The 25652-nt window shown below is 41.3% G+C and overlaps 1 protein-coding gene across 1 annotated transcript in view; it reads right to left on the bottom strand.

Moving 5' to 3' along the window:
- Positions 1–23662, bottom strand: part of LOC142652286 (dynein axonemal assembly factor 11-like) — a 38882-nt gene extending 15220 nt beyond the window's left edge. Inside the window, exons 1-4 of the mRNA XM_075827936.1 lie at positions 23553–23662; positions 22633–22710; positions 10974–11039; positions 10237–10306 (exon numbers count right to left, since the gene is read on the bottom strand). Of these exons, the coding sequence (XP_075684051.1) occupies positions 10237–10306; positions 10974–11039; positions 22633–22710; positions 23553–23662 (324 nt within the window). The remainder of the gene's footprint in view (positions 1–10236; positions 10307–10973; positions 11040–22632; positions 22711–23552) is intronic.
- Positions 23663–25652: the final 1990 nt, after the last annotated feature.

A 25652-nucleotide genomic window follows, 5' to 3' on the forward strand; every position in this document is an offset into this window, starting at 1 on the left:
ACGATCCCTGTTTATAAGCCACCCGCCAAACTGCTGGGTTATTACTGAAAACGTTTAAGCACTATGATAGTACCCCTGAAAATTGAGAGGCAAGAGGGTGATTGAAACAGGACAACCCCTTTATATATTGACGCTGCATACGCCTTTGAAAATCGCCAACAATCAGCTGTAAAACTCAGGGAAACCTCGGGTAGGTCACACATTTTCCCTGCTGAGGCCACTGCCGTAAACTTCTAGAATTACATGATGGCAGTTCAAATAAATGAGGGACCATATAATGAGAGCCGTTGTTTGCAACAGCTTTCCATCCTATATAATAGTCCCGAGCAGAGGACCCCCTGTCATGCCAATCATATGCCCTAAAAAGGCATAAAAAAGAGGTTGTCTGGATGAGATGGCCACAGTAACACCATTCATCCCATAGCAGCAGAGATTTGCACATGCATCATCATTCTCCAATAAGGTCTATTGGAGAAAATGGAGTGTATGACTCCTGACTGTTACTGTATCTCCTACAGTCTACAATGGAGAGTGATGGTGCGCCTCATCGTCGCGAAAGGAGGACTTGGAACTCCCGATCTTAGGGATTGTTAGGGAATCATTGGTTGCACTCCCACCAATCTGACATTGATGGAAAATCTAATCAATATTCCATAAATATATGTTTTGGGAAATACTATAATACTGCCTCCTATGTACAGGAATATAACTACTATAATACTGCCTCCTATATACAAGAATATAACTATTATTATACTGCCCCCTATGTACAAGAATATTACTACTATAATACTGCCCGTATATACAAGAATAGAACTATTATAATACTGACCCCTATAAACAAGAATATAACTATTATTATACTGCCCCCTATATACAAGAATATAACTACTATAATACTGCCCCTATGTACAAGAATATAACTACTATAATACTGCCCCTATGTACAAGAATATAACTACTATAATACTGCCCCCTATATACAAGAATATAACTACTATAATACTGCTCCTATATACATGAATATAACTGCTATACTACTGCTCCTATATACAAGAATATAACTACTATAATACTGCCCCCTATATACAAGAATATAACTACTATAATACTACTGCTCCTATATACAAGAATATAACTACTATAATACTGCTCCTATATACAAGAATATAACTACTATAATACTGCCCCCTATATACAAGAATATAACTACTATAATACTGCTCCTATATACAAGAATATAACTACTATAATACTGCCCCCTATATACAAGAATATAACTACTATAATACTGCTCCTATGTACAAGAATATTACTACTATAATACTGCCCGTATATACAAGAATATAACTACTATAATACTGCTCCCTATGTACAAGAATATAACTACTATAATACTGCTCCTATATACAAGAATATAACTACTATAATACTGCCCCCTATGTACAAGAATATAACTACTATAATACTGCTCCTATATACAAGAATATAACTACTATAATACTGCCCCCTATATACAGGAATATAACTACTATAATACTGCCCCCTATAAACAAGAATATAACTACTATAATACTGCCCCCTATATACAAGAATATAACTACTATAATACTGCCCTCTATATACAAGAATATAACTACTATAATACTGCCTCCTATATACAAGAATATAACTACTATAATACTGCCCCCTATGTACAAGAATATAACTACTATAATATTGCTCCCTATGTAGAGGAATATAACTATTATACTAGGGTACTGTGGCACTATCTACAGAGGGCACTGTGGCAGTATCTACAGAAGGCACTGTGGCAGTATCTACAGAAGGCACTGTGGCAGTATCTACAGAAGGCACTGTGGCAGTATCTACAGAAGGCACTGTGGCATTATCTACAGAAGGCACTGAGGCAATATCTACAGAGAGCACTCCAGCTCTGGGGTTGCCCCTGACATCCATGTCCATATATGGACAGTGATGTCAGGAGCAGAGCTGGAATCCTAGGCAGAGTGCTAGAAGCGGCTCTGCACCGGGACGCCAGCTCTGGGCAAGCCCCTGACATCACTGTCCATATATGGACACTGATGTCAGTGGCTTCCCCAGAGTTCCGGAGAAGAGCCTATACTTGTGCTCTTCTCCGGGACACTGGCTCTGGGGTTGCCCCTGATATCACATTCTGGTCCAGGAGGATCCCGTGACGTCAGGGGCTCCAATAGCAGAGGAATCCCCAGCCAAAGCGTCGGCACTGTGGCAGCATCTGCGGAGGGCACTGTGGCAGCATTTACGGAGGTCACTGTGGCAGCATCTAGGGTGGGCACTGTGGCATCATCTAAGGAGGGTAATGTGGCAGCATCTACGAAGGGCACTGTGGCATCATCTACAGAGGGCACTGTGGCAGCATCTACAGAAGGCACTGTGGCAGCATCTACAGAAGGCACTGTGGCATTATCTACAGAAGGCACTGTGGCATTATCTACAGAGGGCACTGTGGCATTATCTACAGAGGGCACTGTGGCATTATCTACAGAGGGCACTGTGGCATTATCTACAGAGGGCACTGTGGCATTATCTACAGAGGGCACTGTGGCATTATCTACAGAGGGCACTGTGGCATTATCTACAGAGGGCACTGAGAATTAGCTACAGAGGGCACTGAGCATTATCTACAGAGGGAACTGTGGGTGTGTGGCAGTATCTACAAAAGGCACTGTGGCATTATCTACAGAGAGCACTGTGGCGCTATCTGCAGAGGACTCTGTGGCGCTATCTGCAGAGGACTCTGTGGCGCTATCTGCAGAGGACTCTGTGGCGCTATCTGCAGAGGACTCTGTGGCGCTATCTGCAGAGGACTCTGTGGCGCTATCTGCAGAGGACTCTGTGGCGCTATCTGCAGAGGACTCTGTGGCGCTATCTGCAGAGGACTCTGTGGCGCTATCTGCAGAGGACTCTGTGGCGCTATCTGCAGAGGACTCTGTGGCGCTATCTGCAGAGGACTCTGTGGCGCTATCTGCAGAGGACTCTGTGGCGCTATCTGCAGAGGACTCTGTGGCGCTATCTGCAGAGGACTCTGTGGCGCTATCTGCAGAGGACTCTGTGGCGCTATCTGCAGAGGACTCTGTGGCGCTATCTGCAGAGGACTCTGTGGCGCTATCTGCAGAGGACTCTGTGGCGCTATCTGCAGAGGACTCTGTGGCGCTATCTGCAGAGGACTCTGTGGCGCTATCTGCAGAGGACTCTGTGGCGCTATCTGCAGAGGACTCTGTGGCGCTATCTGCAGAGGACTCTGTGGCGCTATCTGCAGAGGACTCTGTGGCGCTATCTGCAGAGGACTCTGTGGCGCTATCTGCAGAGGACTCTGTGGCGCTATCTGCAGAGGACTCTGTGGCGCTATCTGCAGAGGACTCTGTGGCGCTATCTGCAGAGGACTCTGTGGCGCTATCTGCAGAGGACTCTGTGGCGCTATCTGCAGAGGACTCTGTGGCGCTATCTGCAGAGGACTCTGTGGCGCTATCTGCAGAGGACTCTGTGGCGCTATCTGCAGAGGACTCTGTGGCGCTATCTGCAGAGGACTCTGTGGCGCTATCTGCAGAGGACTCTGTGGCGCTATCTGCAGAGGACTCTGGGGCGCTATCTGCAGAGGACTCTGGGGCGCTATCTACAGAGGACTCTGGGGCGCTATCTACAGAGGACTCTGGGGCGCTATCTACAGAGGACTCTGGGGCGCTATCTACAGAGGACTCTGGGGCGCTATCTACAGAGGACTCTGGGGCGCTATCTACAGAGGACTCTGGGGCACTATTTACAGAGGACTCTGGGGCACTATTTACAGAGGACTCTGGGGCACTATCTACAGAGGACTCTGTGGCACTATCTACAGAGGACTCTGTGGCACTATCTACAGAGGACTCTGTGGCACTATCTACAGAGGACTCTGTGGCACTATCTACAGAGGACTCTGTGGCACTATCTACAGAGGACTCTGTGGCACTATCTACAGAGGACTCTGTGGCACTATCTACAGAGGACTCTGTGGCACTATCTACAGAGGACTCTGTGGCACTATCTAAAAAGGGGCTGCCCAATCTTGACATGTGTGTCTGCCAAACGCTGCTAACTGAGCCACCGGACTGCATTTAGCAACACTTAAACTGAAAAACTGTATTATTAAAGTAATGTAGTATTATTATTATTATTATAGTAATATAGTGTTATAGTAGTTCAAATAAGTAATTGATTAACAATAATTTGTATAGTATCAAATTTGAAAGTAATGCGGCCCAACCACTTCACATTTTTTCTATATGTGGCCCACTTAGCCGGCCGAGTTTGAGACCCCTGATCTAATGTGTATGGTAGTCTCCAGACGCTTCCCTGATGGCAGATGTCGGGAAAAAGAAGGATCAAGCCTGTAATATGGCTACTATAATACTGCCCCCTATATACAAGAATATAACTACTATATTACTGTCCTGTATATACAAGAATATAACTACTAGAATACTGCCCCCTATATACAAGAATATAACTACTATAATACTGCCCCCTATATACAATAATATAACTACTATAATACTGCTCCTATATACAAGAATATAACTACTATAATACTGCTCCTATATACAAGAATATAACAAATATAATACTGCCCCTATATACAAGAATACAACTACTATAATACTGCTCCTATGTACAAGAATACAACTACTATAATACTGCCTCCTATATACAAGAATATAACTACTATAATACTGCCCCTATATACAAGAATATAACTACTATAATACTGCCCCCTATATACAAAAATCGAACTACTATACTACTGCCCCTATATACAGGAATATAACTACTATAATACTGCCCCCTGTATACAAGAATATAACTACTATAATACTGCTCCTATATACAAGAATATAACTACTATAATACTGCCTCCTATATACAAGAATATAACTACTATAATACTGCCCCTATGTACAAGAATATAACTACTAGAATACTGTCCCCTATATACAAGAATATAACAGCTATAATACTGCCCCCTATATACAAGAATATAACTACTATAATACTGCCCCCTATATACAAGAATATAACTACTATAATACTGCTCCTACATACAAGAATATAACTACTATAATACTGCCCCCTATATACAAGAATATAACTACTATAATACTGCCCCCTATATACAAGAATATAACTACTATAATACTGCCCCTATATACAGGAATATAACGACTATAGTCCTGCCTCCTATATAAAAGAATATAACAACTATAATACTGCCCCTATATACAAGAATATAACTACTATAATACTGCTCCTATATACAAGAATATATGTACAATAATATAACTACTATAATACTGCCCCCTATATACAAGAATATAACTACTAAAATACTGCCCCCTATATACGAGAATATAACTACTATAATACTGCCCCCTATATACAAGAATATAACTACTATTATACTGCCCCTATATACAGGAATATAACGACTATAGACCTGCCTCCTATATAAAAGAATATAACAACTATAATACTGCCCCTATATACAAGAATATAACTACTATAATACTGCTCCTATATACAAGAATATAACTACTATAATACTGCCCCCTATGTACAATAATATAACTACTATAATACTGCCCCCTATATACAAGAATATAACTACTAAAATACTGCTCCTATATACAAGAATATAACTACTATAATACTGCCCCTTTGAGCAAGAATATAACTACTATAATACTGCTCCTATATAAAAGAATATAACTACTATAACACTGCCCCTATGTACAAGAATATAACTACTATAATTATCTTTTTTTTATTTGAAAACTTGCAACAAATTATTACAATACCTTTGCAATACACTCATAACAGATAAAGAAAATAAACGTATGTCTCTTAATAACATCCCAATCATTAAACAAACCATAATATATGAATATTGCTCCAGTATAGATTGTTTCAACTATTTTTCATGATATTATTCTAGACAGTATTACAGGAGAGTTCTTCTTTATTGGTGACCGGGCAGCATCGCGCACACCACAGAGGGTACACGGTCACCACATTTATGACATATAGTGAACCTCTATGATATAAACGGAGTTCGGGGTAGAAGTCTCCATACAGAAGCAAAGAGCTTCACTGTCCCACTAGATGTGGTGACTGCAGGGACAGGGACACAGCAGGGACATTACTCTGTAGCTAAGTCTCTTGTATAAAGATGACATTGGTTTTGTCATCAGACAGACGCTGGAATATCGCCTGCCGCCTGCTCCTATTCTTCACACTGTTCACATTGATGGAGGTCATTTCCAGCCTCATCCTGGTTACATGTCTTTCCTACTTTTTTTCCTCCTTCCACTGCTATGTCCCGTTACACCCCATCTTTTGGTGGACATTGGGGGGTCAGCGTCTTCATCCTGAGGTTCGTCATCTGGGTTGTGTGAGGAGACTTGCTCCATCTCTGCTTCTTCTTCCTGGTCATCTTCCCCCAGCGCACAGTAACGTCCCCCAGTTATTGCCAGCACTGGAGACTGCGGTGATTTCTTTGCAGCAGTGATTTTTTTCCTAGAAGAATCATCTGTTTTACTTCTCCTTTTAACCGTCTGAAATCCCTCCTCATCGATACTGGTCGCTGCGGCTGGCCCAGCTGGTTCCTTACTTGTGTCGGGCAGATGTTTGGTGACAGAGTGACTGGATATTTTGCTTTTAGCTTGACCTCTATTTTCAGTGGCTGGTGACACTTGTGCAGCATCCACAGATGGGACATTCGTCTCTGGAGCACGATCTCTGGTACTTTGGCTCACATCATCATTGGGACTTCCAGGTTCTGGGGTTGTATCTACACATATGGAGACATCCTCCATGACTTCTTTAAAGGTCTCCTCTTTATTATGTTCTGCATGCGGACACTCCCGGAATGTATGTCCAGGTCCTAAGCACAGGTTACAGATGACAAGTCCTGTACAATCGTCCTTCACATGCCCAAACTGACCACATAGTGAGCACTTAATACGGGAACAGTTGAATGCCAGGTGTCTGCCCCCACATCTATGGCACAGTCGCGGTTGACCAGGGTAGTAACATACGCCTCTCTCCGAGCCCAGGTAGAATGAGTGCGGCAGATGTCTGGTCACTCCATTCTCCTGAACCAGCTGGATCTTGACAGAATATCCTCCATTCCAGATCTCCTCCTCATCATAGATCTTTGTTGGCAGTCTCTTCACCTCACAATATCTGCTCAACCAGTGCTGCAAATCTGCCAGAGCCACCACCTCAGACTGGAACAGGACGGTGGCGGTGACTACCTGGGGTTTAGTCAGCTGGATGACATGTAGATGCTCCCACATCGCGTGCTCCTTTGTATCGTTATAAATACTCCAGAATAAGTCTAGACTATATTGCAGCTTGAAACTGATGTCATAATTCCTGCTGGAGGGAACGTGGATCAGAGCGAACACCTCAGAAGCTTTAAACTTCATAAACTCCTTCAACAAAACTTTCCCAATGTGGAGTCTGGAGGGGAGGTTTTCCTCTGGTCCTGAGTACCTGATTCTGACCGCGTTCCTCCTCTGAGGTGGGGGGTTAGTCGGTCTTGTGACGCTGGAGAACAGTCTCCTGTATTGAGGTCTGTCAGCAGGTGGGTCAGGACTGGACCTCTCCTCAGCTGATTGTACTGCAGATCCTCCTGTGTCTGCTCCTGATCGCTGTGTAACCTGCACTCCATTCACTGACACTGCGGACGGCTGAACCTCCAGAACAGGGTCTGCAATGTCCGCCTCAGCCTGTGCCGCTGGTTCATCAGATATCAGACTGTCATTCACCGCGCTGAGCGAAGTCTCACTTACAATGTCAGTATATGCGGCACTTTCTTGCTCACTCCCAGGAGTGCCACTCGCATTCACTTCATCAGTACTGCACATAGAATCTACTGCAGTTAACCCCTCGTCAGCTGGCACACATTTCTCTGCAGCTTTAGCAGCATTTGTGTTGGCTGATTGCACAGACCCCACACATGATGAGAGATGTGATCCTCCAGCCACTGCAAACTCATATCTTCCAGGGTTTCCCTGCTCCACAATATTATACACAGTCTTATAGTCAGTGTCTTTTTTTGCAATGATATTTTTTCTCTTCACAGTTTGGGCTCTGGTCTCCCTTTTGTTCTCAATTGCCCGTTCTTTATTTTGGGTACTGTGCATGTTTCTTTCTGCAATCTCTCCTTCAATATCACCAGCTCACGTGTGCAAACATCCAGACACTCACATTTCATCAGCTTTGCCTTTGGATCTGTCTCTTGGTTAATTTCAGTTCTCAATTTGCGAACTTGCATTTCCATTTTAAAGATATTTTTCTTTGTCATTTTGGTGCACAATTCACCAACATCATGAGATTCAGTTGACTCACCAGCCACCATTTCCAGATCATCACCTCCACCATCTCCATGCTGCAGGCCAAACTCCAGACTCTGGGCTTTCCCAGGATCATCAGCCCAGGACCCCTCCCCTCCACCTGGGTCAGAAGCCATGCATAGTCCTAACAGGGAGCTCACAAGCACACGTCTATCCTCTCCTATGGACAAGAATATAACTACTATAATACTGCCCCCTATATACAAAAATCAAACTACTATACTACTGTCCCTATATACAGGAATATAACTACTATAATACTGCCCCCTATATACAAGAATATAACTACTATAATACTGCCCCTATGTACAAGAATATAACTACTAGAATACTGTCCCCTATATACAAGAATATAACTACTATAATACTGCTCCTATATACAAGAATATAACTACTATAATACTGCCTCCTATATACAAGAATACAACTACTATAATACTGCCCCTATGTACAAGAATATAACTACTAGAATACTGTCCCCTATATACAAGAATATAACTACTAGAATACTGTCTCCTATATACAAGAATATAACCACTATAATACTGCCCCTATATAAAAGAATATAACTACTATAATACTGCTCCCTATATACAAGAATATAACAGCTATAATACTGCCCCTATATACAAAAATATAACTACTATACTACTGCCCCTATATACAAGAATATAACTACTATAATACTGCCCCCTATATACAAGAATATAACTACTATAATACTACTGCTCCTATATACAAGAATATAACTACTATAATACTACTGCTCCTATATACAAGCATATAACTACTATAATACTGCTCCTATATACAGGAATATAACTACTATAATACTGCCCCCTATATACAAGAATATAACTACTATAATACTGCTCCTACATACAAGAATATAACTACTATAATACTGCTCCTATGTACAAGAATATAACTACTATATTACTGCCCCCTATATACAAGAATATAACTACTATAATACTGCTCCTATGTACAAGAATATAGCTACTATAATACTGCCCCCTATATACAAGAATATAACTACTATAATACTGCTCCCTATATACAAGAATATAACTACTATAATACTGCCCTATATACAAGAATATAACTACTATAATACTGCCCCCTATATACAAGAATATAACTACTATAATACTGCCCCCTATATACAAGAATATAACTACTATAATACTGCCTCCTATATACAAGAATATAACTACTATAATACTGCCCCCTATATACAAGAATATAACTACTATAATACTGCTCCTATATACATGAATATAACTGCTATACTACTGCTCCTATATACAAGAATATAACTACTATAATACTGCTCCTATATACATGAATATAACTGCTATACTACTGCTCCTATATACAAGAATATAACTACTATAATACTGCTCCTATATACATGAATATAACTGCTATACTACTGCCCCTATATACAAGAATATAACTACTATAATACTGCCCCCTATATACAAGAATATAACTACTATAATACTGCTCCTATATACAAGAATATAACTACTATAATACTGCTCCCTATATACAAGAATATAACTACTATAATACTGCCTCCTATATACAAGAATATAACTACTATAATACTGCTCCTATATAAAAGAATATAACTACTATAACACTGCCCCTATGTACAAGAATATAACTACTATAATACTGCCCCCTATGTACAAGAATATAACTACTATAATACTGCCCCCTATATACAAGAATATAACTACTATAATACTGCCCCTATATACAAGAATATAGCTGAATTATTGCTGTTTGCAGTTACCTTGTGTTTGACCAGAACTCTTACGTAGCTGGGTTGAACATCAACATCAACAAGAGATGTGTCCAGGTGTCTGCAAGAGAGCAGTCAACTTATAAATAAGTATTACTGTATAAAAAATGCAAAAGCCCACAAATTTAGACCTCATGCACATGGATGTATTGCGGCTCCATTTTGTACAGCGACGCAATAGGGCGGCAATTCTACTGCATGGGTCTTTTTCTGTACCTGTGTAGGTAAGATTAAATTCAGCGGCCTACCAAGGTTTTTCTCTGCTGGTTTCTATACGAATCCGACAAAAAGAAACGTGTCATGCTGCATCGAATTCATTATGTACAAAGGTAAAAGGAAGCATTGCTTTCAGGGGACAATATCTCCGTATATACGTCACCTGATGGAGCTTGTACAGCAGCACACAGAGGCTGTGCAGCTATGGCCTCTGTGCACTGCCATTCAGGCTCCGTGAACAGTTGTGCAGATTCTTTTCCAGAATGCATGAATAACGATTGGCCAAACCTCATCCACATAAATTGTTCTGTATTTTTGATGCCAAGTTTCATTGCGGAATTCGCACCTGAAAATCTGCTGTGTGATTGTTGCTGAAAGATCAAATGGTCTTGAATATTGGGGACACAGGGAAAGGCTGTTAACTGCAATTTTTATATAATCGCTTTCAGCTGCATCCATGGATAAGTGTAAGCTATGATATTATAAGAAGACTGTACAAAGAGCAAACAAACCTGTATATCCCAAGATCCAGGATAAACTTATCATTCTCTTCATCATCAACCAAGGAAAAATCCAACCTGCACATGAGAGAGGCAGCAATTACTACTGAGAGACGGACATTAGTCTTATCGTTAATTACACGTATATCTAATAAATATTATGTAAGAAACTAATGGTACGAACAAACATTACAGGAAAGTCTAACAGAACAACTGACTTTGGCGGGACCAGCCAACTATGTAATGCAGGGGTCTTAAGCACGCGGCCAGCGGGAGGCATGCGGCCCCCCCGCGGGACACAGAGAAACTAGTACGGGCTCTGGTCTGGGACTCTGAGGAATTCCCTGACATCGCTGTCCACATATGAACGGCGATGTCTGGGGCTTCCCCAGGGCTGGAGTCCTGGGCAGAGCGCTAATATCAGCTCTGCTCCGGGACTCTGTGGAATTCCCTGACATCGCTCTCCATATATGGACAGTGTTATCAGGGGCTTCCCCACAGCGGAGTCCCGGGCAGAGCGGTAGTATCGGCTCTGCTCCGGGACTCTGTGGAATTCCCTGACATCACTGTCCATATATGGACGGTGTTGTCAGGGTCTTCCCCAAAGCGGAGTCCCGGGCAGAGCACTAATATCGGCTCTGCTCCGGGACTCTGTGGAATTCCCTGACATCGCTGTTCATATATGGATAGTGTTGTCAGGGTCTTCCCCAGAGCGGAGTCCTGGGCAGAGCGCTAGTATCGGCACTGCTCCGGGACTCTGTGGAATTCCGTGACATTGCTGTCCATATATGGACAGTGTTGTCAGGGTCTTCCCCAGAGCGGAGTCCCGGGCAGAGCGCTAGTATCGGCTCTGCTCCGGGACTCTGTGGAATCCCCTGACATCGCTGTCCATACATCTAGAGTGATGTCAGAGGCTTCCCCAGACCAGGAGTCCCAGTGATGTCAGGAGCACAGCTGGAGTCCTAGGAAGAGCCCACTAGCGTTCTGCCCGGGACTCCAGCTCTGGGGTTGCCCCTGACATCCATGTCCATATATGGACAGTGATGTCAGGAGCAGAGCTGGAATCCTAGGCAGAGTGCTAGAAGCGGCTCGGCACCGGGACGCCAGCTCTGGGCAAGCCCCTGACCTCACTGTCCATATATGGACACTGATGTCAGTGGCTTCCCCAGAGTTCCGGAGAAGAGCCTATACTTGTGCTCTGCTCCGGGACACTGGCTCTGGGGTTGCCTCTAATATCACATTCCGGTCCAGGAGGATACCGTGACGTCAGGGGCTCCAATAGCAGAGGAATCCCAAGCCAAAGCGTCGGCAACGCTTTGGCTGGGGATTCCACTCCTAGAGGGAGCCCTAATGGAGCTATCTACTTGGGGTGTGTGTGGCATTATCTGCAGAGGGCACTGTGGCAGCATCTGCGGAGGGCACTGTGGCAGCATCTGCGGAGGGCACAGTGGCAGCATCTGCGGAGGGCACTGTGGCAGCATCTGCGGAGGGCACTGTGGCAGCATCTGCGGAGGGCACTGTGGCAGCACCTGCGGAGGGCAATGTGGCAGCACCTGCGGAGGGCAATGTGGCAGCACCTGCGGAGGGCAATGTGGCAGCATTTACAGAAGGCACTGTGGCAGCATTTACAGAAGGCACTGTGGCAGCATTTACAGAAGGCACTGTGGCAGCATCTATGGAGGGCACTGTGGCACCATCTAAGCAGGGCAATGTGGAAGCATCTACGAAGGGCACTGTGGCAGCATTTACGGAGGGCACTGTGGCAGCATCTACGAAGGGCACTGTGGCAGCATTTACGGAGGGCACTGTGGCATCATCTACAGAGGGCACTGTGGCAGCATCTATGGAGGGCACTGTGGCAGCATCTAAGGAGGGCAATGTGGCAGCATCTACGAAGGGCACTGTGGCATCATCTGCGGAGGGCACTGTGGCATCATCTGCAGAGGGCACTGTGGCAGCATCTACAGAGGGCACTGTGGCAGCATCTACAGAGGTCACTGTGGCAGCATCTACAGAGGGCACTGTGGCAGCATCTACAGAGGGCACTGTGGCAGCATCTACGGAGGGCACTGTGGCAGCATCTACAGAGGGCACTGTGGCATTATCTACAGAGGGCACTGTGGCAATATCTACATAGAGCACTGTGGCATTATCTACAGAGGGCACTGTGGCATTATCTATAAAGGGCACTGTGGCATTATCTATAGAGGGCACTGTGGCATTATCTATAGAGGGCACTGTGGTATTATCTATAGAGGGCACTGTGGCATTATCTACAGAGGGCACTGTGGCATTATCTACAGAGGGCACTGAGCATTAGCTACAGAGGGCACTGAGCATTATCTACAGAGGGCACTGTGGGTGTGTGGCAGTATCTACAAAAGGCACTGTGGCACTATCTACAGAGAGCACTGTGGCATTATCTACATAGAGCACTGTGGCATTATCTACAAAGGGAACTATGGCACTATCTACAGAGGACTCTGTGGCGCTATCTACAGAGGACTCTGTGGCGCTATCTGCAGAGGACTCTGTGGCACTATCTGCAGAGGACTCTGTGGCACTATCTACAGAGGACTCTGTGGCACTATCTACAGAGGACTCTGTGGCACTATCTACAGAGGACTCTGTGGCACTATCTAAAAAGGGGCTGCCCAATCTTGACATGTGTGTCTGCCAAACGCTGCTAACTGAGCCACCGGACTGCATTTAGCAACACTTAAACTGGAAAACGGTATTATTAACCCCTTAACGACCAAGGACGAAAATGAACGTCATGGTCGGCTGCTAGTTCCCGCACCATGACGTTCATTTTCGTCCGCATTTCAAACTGTCACTCTGTGTAAACACAGAGTGACAGACCCGCGCTGACAGTTGTCCCCGACAGCTGAGACATCAGTCTTGCCGGACAGCGGACCATCGTCGCTGATTTCGGCAGTTAACCCCTTAAGTGCGGCGACGGATTGCCGTCGCCGCATTTAAGTGGTTTGAAGCACATCGGCAGCCCCCACGAAGTGATCGTGGGGGCTACCGATGCTTGTCACGGCAATCGGAGGTCAGATAATGTCCTCCGGGTTGCCATGTACGGAAGCCTCGGAGGAACAGCCTCCGGCCGTTCCTCCTCGGCTTCCTGTCAGAGTGACAGTTATGTCACAATGACAGTTAGAGTACATCACACTACGTGTGTAGTGTAATGTACTCCAGCAGCGATCAAAGCTGCAAGACTAAGTGTCCCCTAGTGGGACAAGTTAAAAAAGTAAAAAAAAGTAATAAAAATGTTTTAAAAAAAGTGTAAAAATAAAAGTTAGAAGTTCTATAAACACTAAATGCTTTTTTTTCCTATAATAAGACTTTTATTATAGAAAAAAAATGAACACGTTAAAAAAAGTACACATATTTGGTATCACCGCGTTCGTAACGAACCCAACTATAAAACTATAATGTTATTTTTCCCGCACGATGAACACCCCAAAAAAAATCAATAAAAAACTACGACAGAATCGCAATTTTTTTGGTCACCACCGCTCCCTAAATAAAGAATAAAAAGTGATCAAAAAGTCGCATGTACCCGAAAATAGTACCAATAAAAACTTCTATCCGTCCCGCAAAAAACAAGCCCTTACACAGCTTTTTTGACTAAAAAATTTAAAAATTACGGCTCTCAGAATATGGTGACACAGAATTATTTTTTTTTATAAATAAGTCATTTTATTGCGCAAACGCTAAAAAAAAAGGACCAAACCTATATACATATGGTATCGCCGTAATCGTACCAACCCGCAGAATAAATTAAAAATGTCACCTATAGCGTACGGTGAGCGCCGCAAAAAGAAAACCTAAAAAACGGTGTCAGAATTCCTGTTTTTTGCTCAGGATTGCAAAAAAATTGAATAAAAAGTGATAAAAAAAAAATCGCATGTACCCCAAAATGGTACCAATGAAAACTACAGATTGTCCCGCAACAAATAAGCCTTCACAGGGCTCCGGTGGTGAAAAAATAAAAAAGTTCTGGCTCTCAGAATATGGCGATGCAAAATGTGCAGAGTGTTCCAAAAGCGGGTAAGATTGGGCGCCATTTATCATTGTGACACCGGCCACATATCTGCGGATTATTATTTATTTACCCCATTATTATACCCTCTTATTATGCCCTGATGTACTCCGCACAGATTACATACATATGCCCCCCACATTATAAACTGAAATACCAGCGAAACCCAAAACAGAAACCTACCAAGCAAAATCTGCGCTCCAAAAGCAAAATGGCGTCCCTTCTGATCCCTACAGTGTGCCCAAGCAGCAGTTTGCGCCCACACATATGGCGTCGCCATACCCGAGAGAACCCGCTTAACGTTTTATGATGTATTTGTCTTCTGTGGCACAAACTGGGCACAACATATTATGCACTAAAATGGCGTATCAGTGGAAAATTGCAATTTTCACTTTGAACCATCCGCTGCGCATTAACCCCTTTGCGCACTATGACTTAATTGCCCGTCATGATGCGGCGGTTGATGTATGGAGCCGACTCACGTGCTGAGCCCGCTCCATACGCTGCGGGTGTCGGCTGTGTATTACAGCTGACACCCGGGACTAACGGACAGGTACAGCGATCGCTCTGTTACAGAAGCCTGTAAGAATAACAATATACTGCAATACATTAGTATTGCAGTATATTGTACCAGTGATCCAATGATCGCTGGATCAAGTCCCCTAAGGGGATTGATTAATAAAATGTGTAGAAGAATTATAGTTATTAGTAGTGAGAATTTATTTTTTTAAGTTAAAAAAACAAAACACCTTTTCGCATTTTTCTTCTAAAGTAATGTAAAAAAATGAACAAAATTGGTATCGCTACGTCCGTAAAAGTCCGAACTATTACAATATACCAATATTTAATTTGTACAGTGAACACCATAAAAAAATGTAATAATTGAAACCGCCAAAATCGCTATTTTTTTTTTTTTGTCACCTTCGCTCTAAAAAAAAAAATGTAATACAACTTTTGAATCACTTTTTAAGTACCAAAAAATGTTACCAATAAAAACTGCAGCTCCTCCCGCAAGAAATAAGCCCTCACACCACTCTATTGATGGAAAAATAAAAAAGTTATGGCTCTTGGAAAGCGGGGAGTGAAAATCTAAAATATGAAAGCAAAAAATGGATCAGTCCTGAAAGGGTTAATTCATTTCTAATGAAAAAACGTATGACAACATGTTGGGTATTTCCGTACTCGGGAGAAATTGCTTTATAAAAATGGTTGTTTTTTTCCTCCTTTATCCCTTGTGAAAATGAGAAAATGCAACATTTTAGTGGAAAAAATGTTGATATTAATTTTCGCACCCTAATTCCAATAAACTCTGCAAAAGACCCGTGGGGTGTAAATGCTCACTATACCCCTAGAAAAATTCCTTGAAGGTTTTTCCAAAATGGGGTCACTTTTGGTGGGTTTCCACTGTTTTGGTCCCTCCAGTGCATTGCAAATGCGACATGGCACCGAAAACCATTCCAGCAAAATCATAAATCCAAATGGCGCTCCTTCCCTTCTGAGCCCTGCTGTGGGTCCAAACAGCAGTTTATTACCACATATGGGGTATTGTCATAATCGTGAGACATTGCTTTACAAATGTTGGGGTGCATTTTCTTCGTTATTCCTTGTAAATAATAAAAATTTCTATGTTGTTTCAGAAAAAAAGTACATTTTAATTTTTACAGACTAATTTCAATATATTTAGCGAAAAACCTGTGTGGTCAAAATGCTAACTATACCCCTAGATAAATACCTTAAGGGGTCTAGTTTTCGAAATGGGGTCGTTTATGGGGAGTTTCTATCATTCTGGCAGCTCAAAGCTTCTCCAAATGTACATTGGGGCCTAAAACATTTTCAAGCAAAATATGAGTCCTGAAAGCCTCCGGGTGTTCCCTTCCTTTGGGGCCCTGCCGTGTGTCCAAACAACGCATTAGGGCCACAATGTGGGTATTTTTGAAAACAGGAGAAAGAGGGTGATAGATTTTGGGGTGTGTTTCTTCATTTTCATGGTCGCATTACAAAGAAATCGGTCTTCAAACAAATACTTTTATGAAAAAAGTGAAATTATTATTTTTTTCACCTGATATGCATTAAATTTAGCAAAGAACTGTGGGGTCAAAATAATTACTATACCCCTAAATAAATACCTTATGGGGTCTAGTTTTCTAAATGGGGTCGTTTATGGGGAGTTTCTATCGTTCTGGCAGCTCAAAGCCTCTCCAAATGTACAGTGGGGTCTAAAACATTTTCAAGCAAAATATGAGTCCTGAAAGCCTCCGGGTGCTCCCTTCCTTTTGGGTCCTGCCGTGTGTCCAGGCAGCGCATTAGGGCCACAATGTGGGTATTTTTGAAAACAGGAGAAAGAGGGTGATAGATTTTGGGGTGTGTTTCTTCATTTTCATGTTCGCTTTACAAAGAAATCGGTCTTCAAACTAATACTTTTATGAAAAAAGTGAAATTATTATTTTTTTCACCTGATATGCATTAAATTTAGCAAAGAACTGTGGGGTCAAAACACTTACTATACACCTAAATAATTACGTTATGGGGTCTAGTTTTCTAAATGGGGACGTTTATGGGGAGTTTCTATCGTTCTGGCAGCTCAAAGCCTCTCCAAATGTACAGTGGGGCCTAAAACATTTTCAAGCAAAATAGGAGTCCTGAAAGCCTCCGGGTGCTCCCTTCCTTTTGGGTCCTACCGTGTGTCCAGGCAGCGCATTAGGGCCACAATGTTGGTATTTTTGAAAACAGGAGAAACAGGGTGATAGATTTTGTGGTGTGTTTCTTCATTCTCATGGTCGCTTTACAAAGAAATTGGTCTTCAAACTGATACTTTTATGAAAAAAAGTGAAATTATTTTTTTTTTCACCTGCTATGTATTAAATTTAGCAAAAAACTGTGGGGTCAAAATACTTACTATACCCTTAGGTAAATACCTTAAGGGGTCTAGTTTTCTAAATGGGGTCATTTGTGGGGGTTTCCACCATTCTGACACCTATGAGCCTCTGAAAACCTGGCTTGGTGCAGGAAAACAAAATGTGCTCCAAAAGCCAAATAGCGCTCTTTCCCTTCTCAGCCCTGCCGTGTCTCCAAACAACCGTTTATTACCACATGTGGGGTATTGCTTTACTCGGGAGAAATTGCTTTACAAATTTTACGGTGCTTTTTCTCCTTTAGTCCTTGTGGAAATGAGAAAAAAAAATCGCTAAACCTACATTTTCTTTGAAGAAATGTTGATTTTAATTTTCACGGCCTACTTCCAATAATTTCTGTAAAAAACCTGTGAGGTCAAAATGCTCACTGTACCCCTAGATAATTTCCTTGAGGTGTGTAGTTTCCCAGATGGGGTCACTTTTGGGGGATTTTGACTGTTTTGGCACCGCAAGAGCCCTTCGAACCTGACATGGTGCCTAAAATATATTCTAACAAAAATAAGGCCCCAAAATCCACTAGGTGCTCCTTTGCTTCTGAGGCCGGTGCTTCAGTCCAGTAGCACGCTACGGCCACATGTGGGATATTTCCTAAAACTGCAGAAACTGGGCAACAAATATTGAGTTGCATTTCTCTGGTAAAACCTTCTGTGTTATAAAAAAAATTGTACTAAAAATTTATTTCTGCAAAAAAATATGAAATTTGTAAATTTCACCTCTACTTTGCTTTAATTCCTGTGACATGTGTAAAGGGTTAAGACATTTTCTAAATGCTGTTTTGAATACTTTGAGGAATATAACTACTATAATACTGCCCCTATATACAAGAATATAACTACTATAATACAGCTCCTATATACAAGAATATAACTACTATAATACTGCTCCTATATACAAGAATATAACTACTATAATACTGCCTCCTATATACAATATAACTACTATAATACTACCCCTATGTACAAGAATATAACTACTATAATACTGCCCCTATGTACAAGAATATAACTACTAGAATACTGTCCCCTATATACAAGAATATAACTACCATAATACTGCCTCCTATATACAAGAATATAACCACTATAATACTGCCCCTATATACAAGAATATAACTACTATAATACTGCCTCCTATATACAAGAATATAACTACTATAATACTGCCCCCTATATACAAGAATATAACTACTATAATACTGCTCCTATATACATGAATATAACTGCTATACTACTGCTCCTATATACAAGAATATAACTACTATAATACTGCCCCCTATATACAAGAATATAACTACTATAATACTACTGCTCCTATATACAAGAATATAACTACTATAATACTGCTCCTATATACAAGAATATAACTACTATAATACTGCCCCCTATATACAAGAATATAACTACTATAATACTGCTCCTATATACAAGAATATAACTACTATAATACTGCCCCCTATATACAAGAATATAACTACTATAATACTGCCCCCTATATACAAGAATATAACTACTATAATCCTGCCTCCTATATAAAAGAATATAACAACTATAATACTGCCCCTATGTACAAGAATATAACTACTATAATACTGGCCCCTATGTACAAGAAATATAACTACTATAATACTGCTCCTATATACAAGAATATAACTACTATAATACTGCTCCTATATACAAGAATATAACTACTATAATACTGCCCCCCTATATACAAGAATATAACTACTATAATACTGCTCCTATATACAGGAATATAACTACTATAATACTGCCCCTATATACAAGAATATAACTATTATAATACTGCCCTCTATAGACAAGAATATAACTACTATAATACTGCCCCTATGTACAAGAATATAACTACTATAATACTGCTCCCTATATAAAAGAATATACTACTATAACACTGCCCCTATGTACAAGAATATAAACTACTATAATACTGCCCCTATGTACAAGAATATAAACTACTATAATACTGCTCCTATATACAAGAATATAACTACTATAAACACTGCTCCCCTATATACAAGAATATAACTACTATAATACTGCCCCTATATACAAGAATATAACTACTATAATACTGCTCCTATATACAAGAATATAACTACTATAATACTGCTCCCTATATACAGGAATATAACTACTATAATACTGCTCCCTATATACAAGAATATAACTACTATAATACTGCTCCTATATACAAGAATATAACTACTATAATACTGCCCCCTATATACAAGAATATAACTACTATAATACTGCCCCCTATATACAAAAAATATAACTACTATACTACTGCCCCTATATACAAGAATGTAACTACTATAATACTGCCCCCTGTATACAAGAATATAACTACTATAATACTGCTCATATATACAAGAATATAACTACTATAATACTGCCTCCTATATACAATATAACTACTATAATACTACCCCTATGTACAAGAATATAACTACTATAATACTGCCCCTATGTACAAGAATATAACTACTAGAATACTGTCCCCTATATACAAGAATATAACTACCATAATACTGCCTCCTATATACAAGAATATAACCACTATAATACTGCTCCTATATACATGAATATAACTGCTATACTACTGCTCCTATATACAAGAATATAACTACTATAATACTGCCCCCTATATACAAGAATATAACTACTATAATACTACTGCTCCTATATACAAGAATATAACTACTATAATACTGCTCCTATATACAAGAATATAACTACTATAAATACTGCCCCCTATATACAAGAATATAACTACTATAATACTGCTCCTATATACAAGAATATAACTACTATAATACTGCCCCCTATATACAAGAATATAACTACTATAATCCTGCTCCTATATACAAGAATATAACTACTATAATACTGCCCCCTATATACAAGAATATAACTACTATAATACTGCTCCTATATACAAGAATATAACTATTATAATACTGCACCCTATAGACAAGAATATAACTACTATAATACTGCTCCTATATAAAAGAATATAACTACTATAACACTGCCCCTATGTACAAGAATATAACTACTATAATACTGTCCCCTATATACAAGAATATAACTACTATAATACTGCCGCCTATCTACAAGAATATAACTGCTATACTACTAACCCTATATACAAGAATATAATTACTATAATACTGTCTGCTATATACAAGAATATAACTACTATAATACTGCCCCCTATATATAAGAATACAGCTACTATAATACTGCCCCCTATATACAAGAATATAGCTACTATAATACTGCCCCCTATATACAAGAATATAACTACTATAATACTGCTCCTATATACAAGAATATAACTACTATAACACTGCTCCCTATATACAAGAATATAACTACTATAATACTACTCCTATATACAAGAATATAACTACTATAATACTGCTGCCTATATACAAGAATATAACTGCTATACTACTAACCCTATATACAAGAATATAACTACTATAATACTGCCCCTATATACAAGAATATAGCTACTATAATACTGCTCCTATATACAAGAATATAACTACTATAACACTGCTTCTATATACAAGAATATAACTACTATAATACTGCCCCTATATACAAGAATATAAACTACTATAATACTGCCCCTATGTGCAAGAATATAACTACTATAATACTGCCCCCTATGTGCAAGACTATAACTACTATAATACTGCTCCTATATACAAGAATATAACTACTTAATACTGCTCCTATATACAAGAATATAACCACTAAAATACTGCTCCAATATACAAGAATATAACTACTATAATACTGCCCCCTATATACAAGAATATAACTACTATAATACTGCCTCCTATATACAAGAATATAACTACTATAATACTGCTCCTATATACAAGAATATAACTGCTATAATACTGCCCCTATATACAAGAATATAGCTACTATAATACTGCCCCCTATATACAAGAATATAACTACTATAATACTGCTCCCTATAATACAAGAATATAACTACTATAATACTGCTCCTATATACAAGAATATAACTACTATAATACTGCACCCTATATACAAGAATATTACTACTATAATACTGCCCCTATATACAAGAATATAACTACTATAATACTGCTCCTATATACAAGAATATAACTACTATAATACTGCCCCCTATATACAAGAATATAACTACTATAATACTGCCTCCTATGGACAGTATGAATCTAAACCCGGTAGTACAAGATTACCCAATCATTACGGTTGGTAATGAGTAACTAAATTGGGCCATTTTGATGATATTGGAGAACGCTATGAGAGTGGGATTAGCCATGTAATAAATAAACAATGTCCTATAATTAGTGCTGTATACCCGCTGTGACTTGTAACATATGAATCTGCCAAATGTTCTTTTCTGTTTGCATGGAAATGTAAGTTAATATGAAGCGTCAGATTCTCATTTCTCACATCAGTGTTTACAATAAATGATAATTTCCCGGTTGCCTGGTTCCTGGACACGGCTATAATTAACGGGGAAACTCAGCGGGGCACGAGGCGCGGCACATTTTTTAAAGATCTGTCAAATGTGTTTTTATAAGGAAGGTGGTGAAACCGTCCTCTGAGCACAACAGGCGGTTATTAAAAGCTCGCCACAAACTTCATTCACTCCGTGTGTTTCGTTAGTCACTTACTTGGGCTCGTTAACATTCAGAGCGCGTCCGTCCCGTGTGATCAGCGTCCTCGGAGGTTTTACTTTCTTTTTGTCTTCACTGAAGCGAAAAAGAAAGCAGAACAAAGATTATAATCATATTAATCAGATCTGTATCCATTATGGGATCATCCGCTGCAGTAGGGGGCGCCACAGATGGCCTGGCACCCACGGCTTGTGACCACCACTGATGTGAATTTTAATTGTATGGCATTATTATATTACTTTATTTGGTCACTATATGTTGGTATGTGAGCACTGTATGTTGGTATTTTTACTTAGGGAACTTTTTGTCCCATGTATTGCAGTGTCATTTGGGCACCATACTCTTATAATAAGTCCCTGTATGGTAAGATTACTTATGACCGAACACCATAGGGGGCGCTAACAGTAGGGACCACACAGGGATTCATGGAACTTAATGCCAGCGCCGTATGCAAATAGATCATAGATCTTTATACCACAATTACATTGCACTGCTGTGTATTATCAAAGAATTCTCCTATAAGTCACTGGTGTCTATGGGCCCCTCAGGAGTGGTGGGCCGGGTTGCAAGGGAGACGATTGCACCGCTTATGGAATATATTTTTTCTCATGGAACAAATTACGATAATGTTTTCATTGTCCATGTGGAAACTCTTGGTTATTTAAAAGGATATTCCCAAAATGATAAATGATCACCTATCCACAGGATAGGTGATCATTTTCTGATCGTTGGTGACCCCACTGCTGGGAACCCCACCGATCATCAGAAGGGTCGTCCCGAACCCCCAGATCCTCCTCACTGCTCGATCACAATGAGGAGGTTGAATAAAGCGGCGGTCGAGCATGCGCCTGCCGCTCCTTTCACGGTCTATGACAATGACGGAAACAGCCGAGCGCAGTTTCCGTCAGTCCTCAGACTTTGAATGGAGCGGCAACGCGGATGCTCGACCTTCAATCCATTCAATGTCCTCCTCGCTGCTCGATCGCAGATCTGGGGGTTCGGGACAGGCTTCGCCAGCTACATTCATTGTTAATTTCCAGGAGATTCAATTCAATTAGCCAGAAGCGTAATACCTCCTTAAATCTTATTAGCGTCATAATAATTATATGTGGGATATACGTGGCGGCTCCCGCCGCGGAACTATTCCTTCCTCCCATAGACATCAATAGGAGGTTTGGGCCGCCTGAAGATCGAGCAGGACACTTATTTTTCCCACTAGATGAAATAATCAGCTAGGGGGAAAAAGAAGAGTCCGACTCCCCATTAAAAATGAATGGGAGGTAGAATTTTGTGGGGGAAATCCGCCGCAAAAATTCCTCCGTGTGAACATGCCCTTACCGTAGGCTACTTGTACACTGTCAGATTTTCTGCCCAATAACGAGCGCCAATTGACAATAACAGCATATGGATCTGCGTTGATTTGCTCAATGATCGGGAGTAGGTCAACAAACAATTAATAATACGATCATACGTCCCCATACATCTTGTTGGCAGCACGTCCCGTTTACACGGGGAGATGTGCTGCAGAGAAACAAACATTTTAATGGCGGCATAAACCATGTGATCAGCGGATGATCGAGCATTTGCTGGTTCTTCGGGTGATTTCTGCCCTGTTTACACGTGAGCTTTCATACAGCCCATGTTTGCCCCATCATCGGCCCCTTTAGCCGTGCCTTGATGTGCAGTAAAGTGACCTGTACTGGTGATGGTTATTTAGGGTGAACTACAAAGTTATGTATTGCTCCCTCCCCCGCCATCCTATAACGGTTAGGGGTATTCATAATGAAGAAAAAGGGAAAATAATGAATTTACAGCTTTGTGTGACAATAACCGCAAGCGTAAAATAGATAAAAAAGCTGACAAGATATGAAAAACGACAAGGCTGGCGATGTCAGACAGAGCAGCGATCAGCGCAGCGACGCTCAGCACAGAGAAACGTCTCCCGGCATGTAATGTAAGACGCTGCTCTCTGGGGAAACAAGACAAAGATTAACCTTACAGTACTATACAGTAAGGCCCCATGCACACGACCGTGTTTTTGCGGCCGCAATTCCCCCGAAAATCCACGGGAGAATTGCGGCCCCATTCTTTTCTATGGGGCCGTGCACACGACCGTAGTTTTTGCGGTCCGTGCATGGCCCGGGAGCCCGGACCGCAGAAAGAACGGGCATGTCTTATTACGGCCCGGTTCTGAGGTCCGGGGTCATTGAAAAAATGGCCGCGGCCATGTGCATGTCCCACGATTTGCGGGCGGCCTGCGGCTGACAGTCCGCAGCCGGCCCGACCCGAAAAATCACGGCCGTGCACACGGCTACGGTCGTGTGCATGAGGCCCTAACAAATTAGGGCAGGCCACGTTTTTAGTAGAACGCCGTATGCAGAAAAGAAACGTAAGAATGAAGACCGTATCATCATGTCCTTTATATGGGATGTCCCGGTGACATAAAATTGATGGCGTATCCTCAGGATAGGCCCATTAATATCTGATCGGAGGGGGGAGTCTGACTCTCGACATCCCACTAAACGGGACGACAGTGCTCCGCCGAGCCGTGCCTCGCCTTCATTCCTTACACCGCACAGTATTAGGGCACGTTCAGACGTGGCAGAAATTTTCTGCTGCGGCAATTAGGCAACGAATCTGCAGCAAAATTTGCATATTTCACAGTTAATTCAGACGTGGCGGATATCACAGCGGATTTGCCGCAGATTTTCAGCCTTTGCATTGAAAAGGCTGAAATTCGCAGTGAAAATCCGCTGCTTCTTCGCAACAGACGGCGCATGCTGAAGAGCGTATATTCCGCACCGCAGCCTATGGTCCGCAGTTATTTCCCGCAACGTCTGAACTAAGTTTTCCTAAACAGCTATAGAAATCAAAGGAAAAAAAGGCTGCTGAATGATTTCCACTGCGGCCGGTCCACAGTGAAACTCCACCATGACTAAACGTGCCCTAACAGCTCATCTGTCTGACCAACCACTGCACCAATGCCAGTCACTACACTGGACCCACTACACCAATGT

Source organism: Rhinoderma darwinii, chromosome 5 (genome assembly GCF_050947455.1).
Source record: "Rhinoderma darwinii isolate aRhiDar2 chromosome 5, aRhiDar2.hap1, whole genome shotgun sequence".
Lineage (NCBI taxonomy): Eukaryota > Metazoa > Chordata > Amphibia > Anura > Rhinodermatidae > Rhinoderma > Rhinoderma darwinii.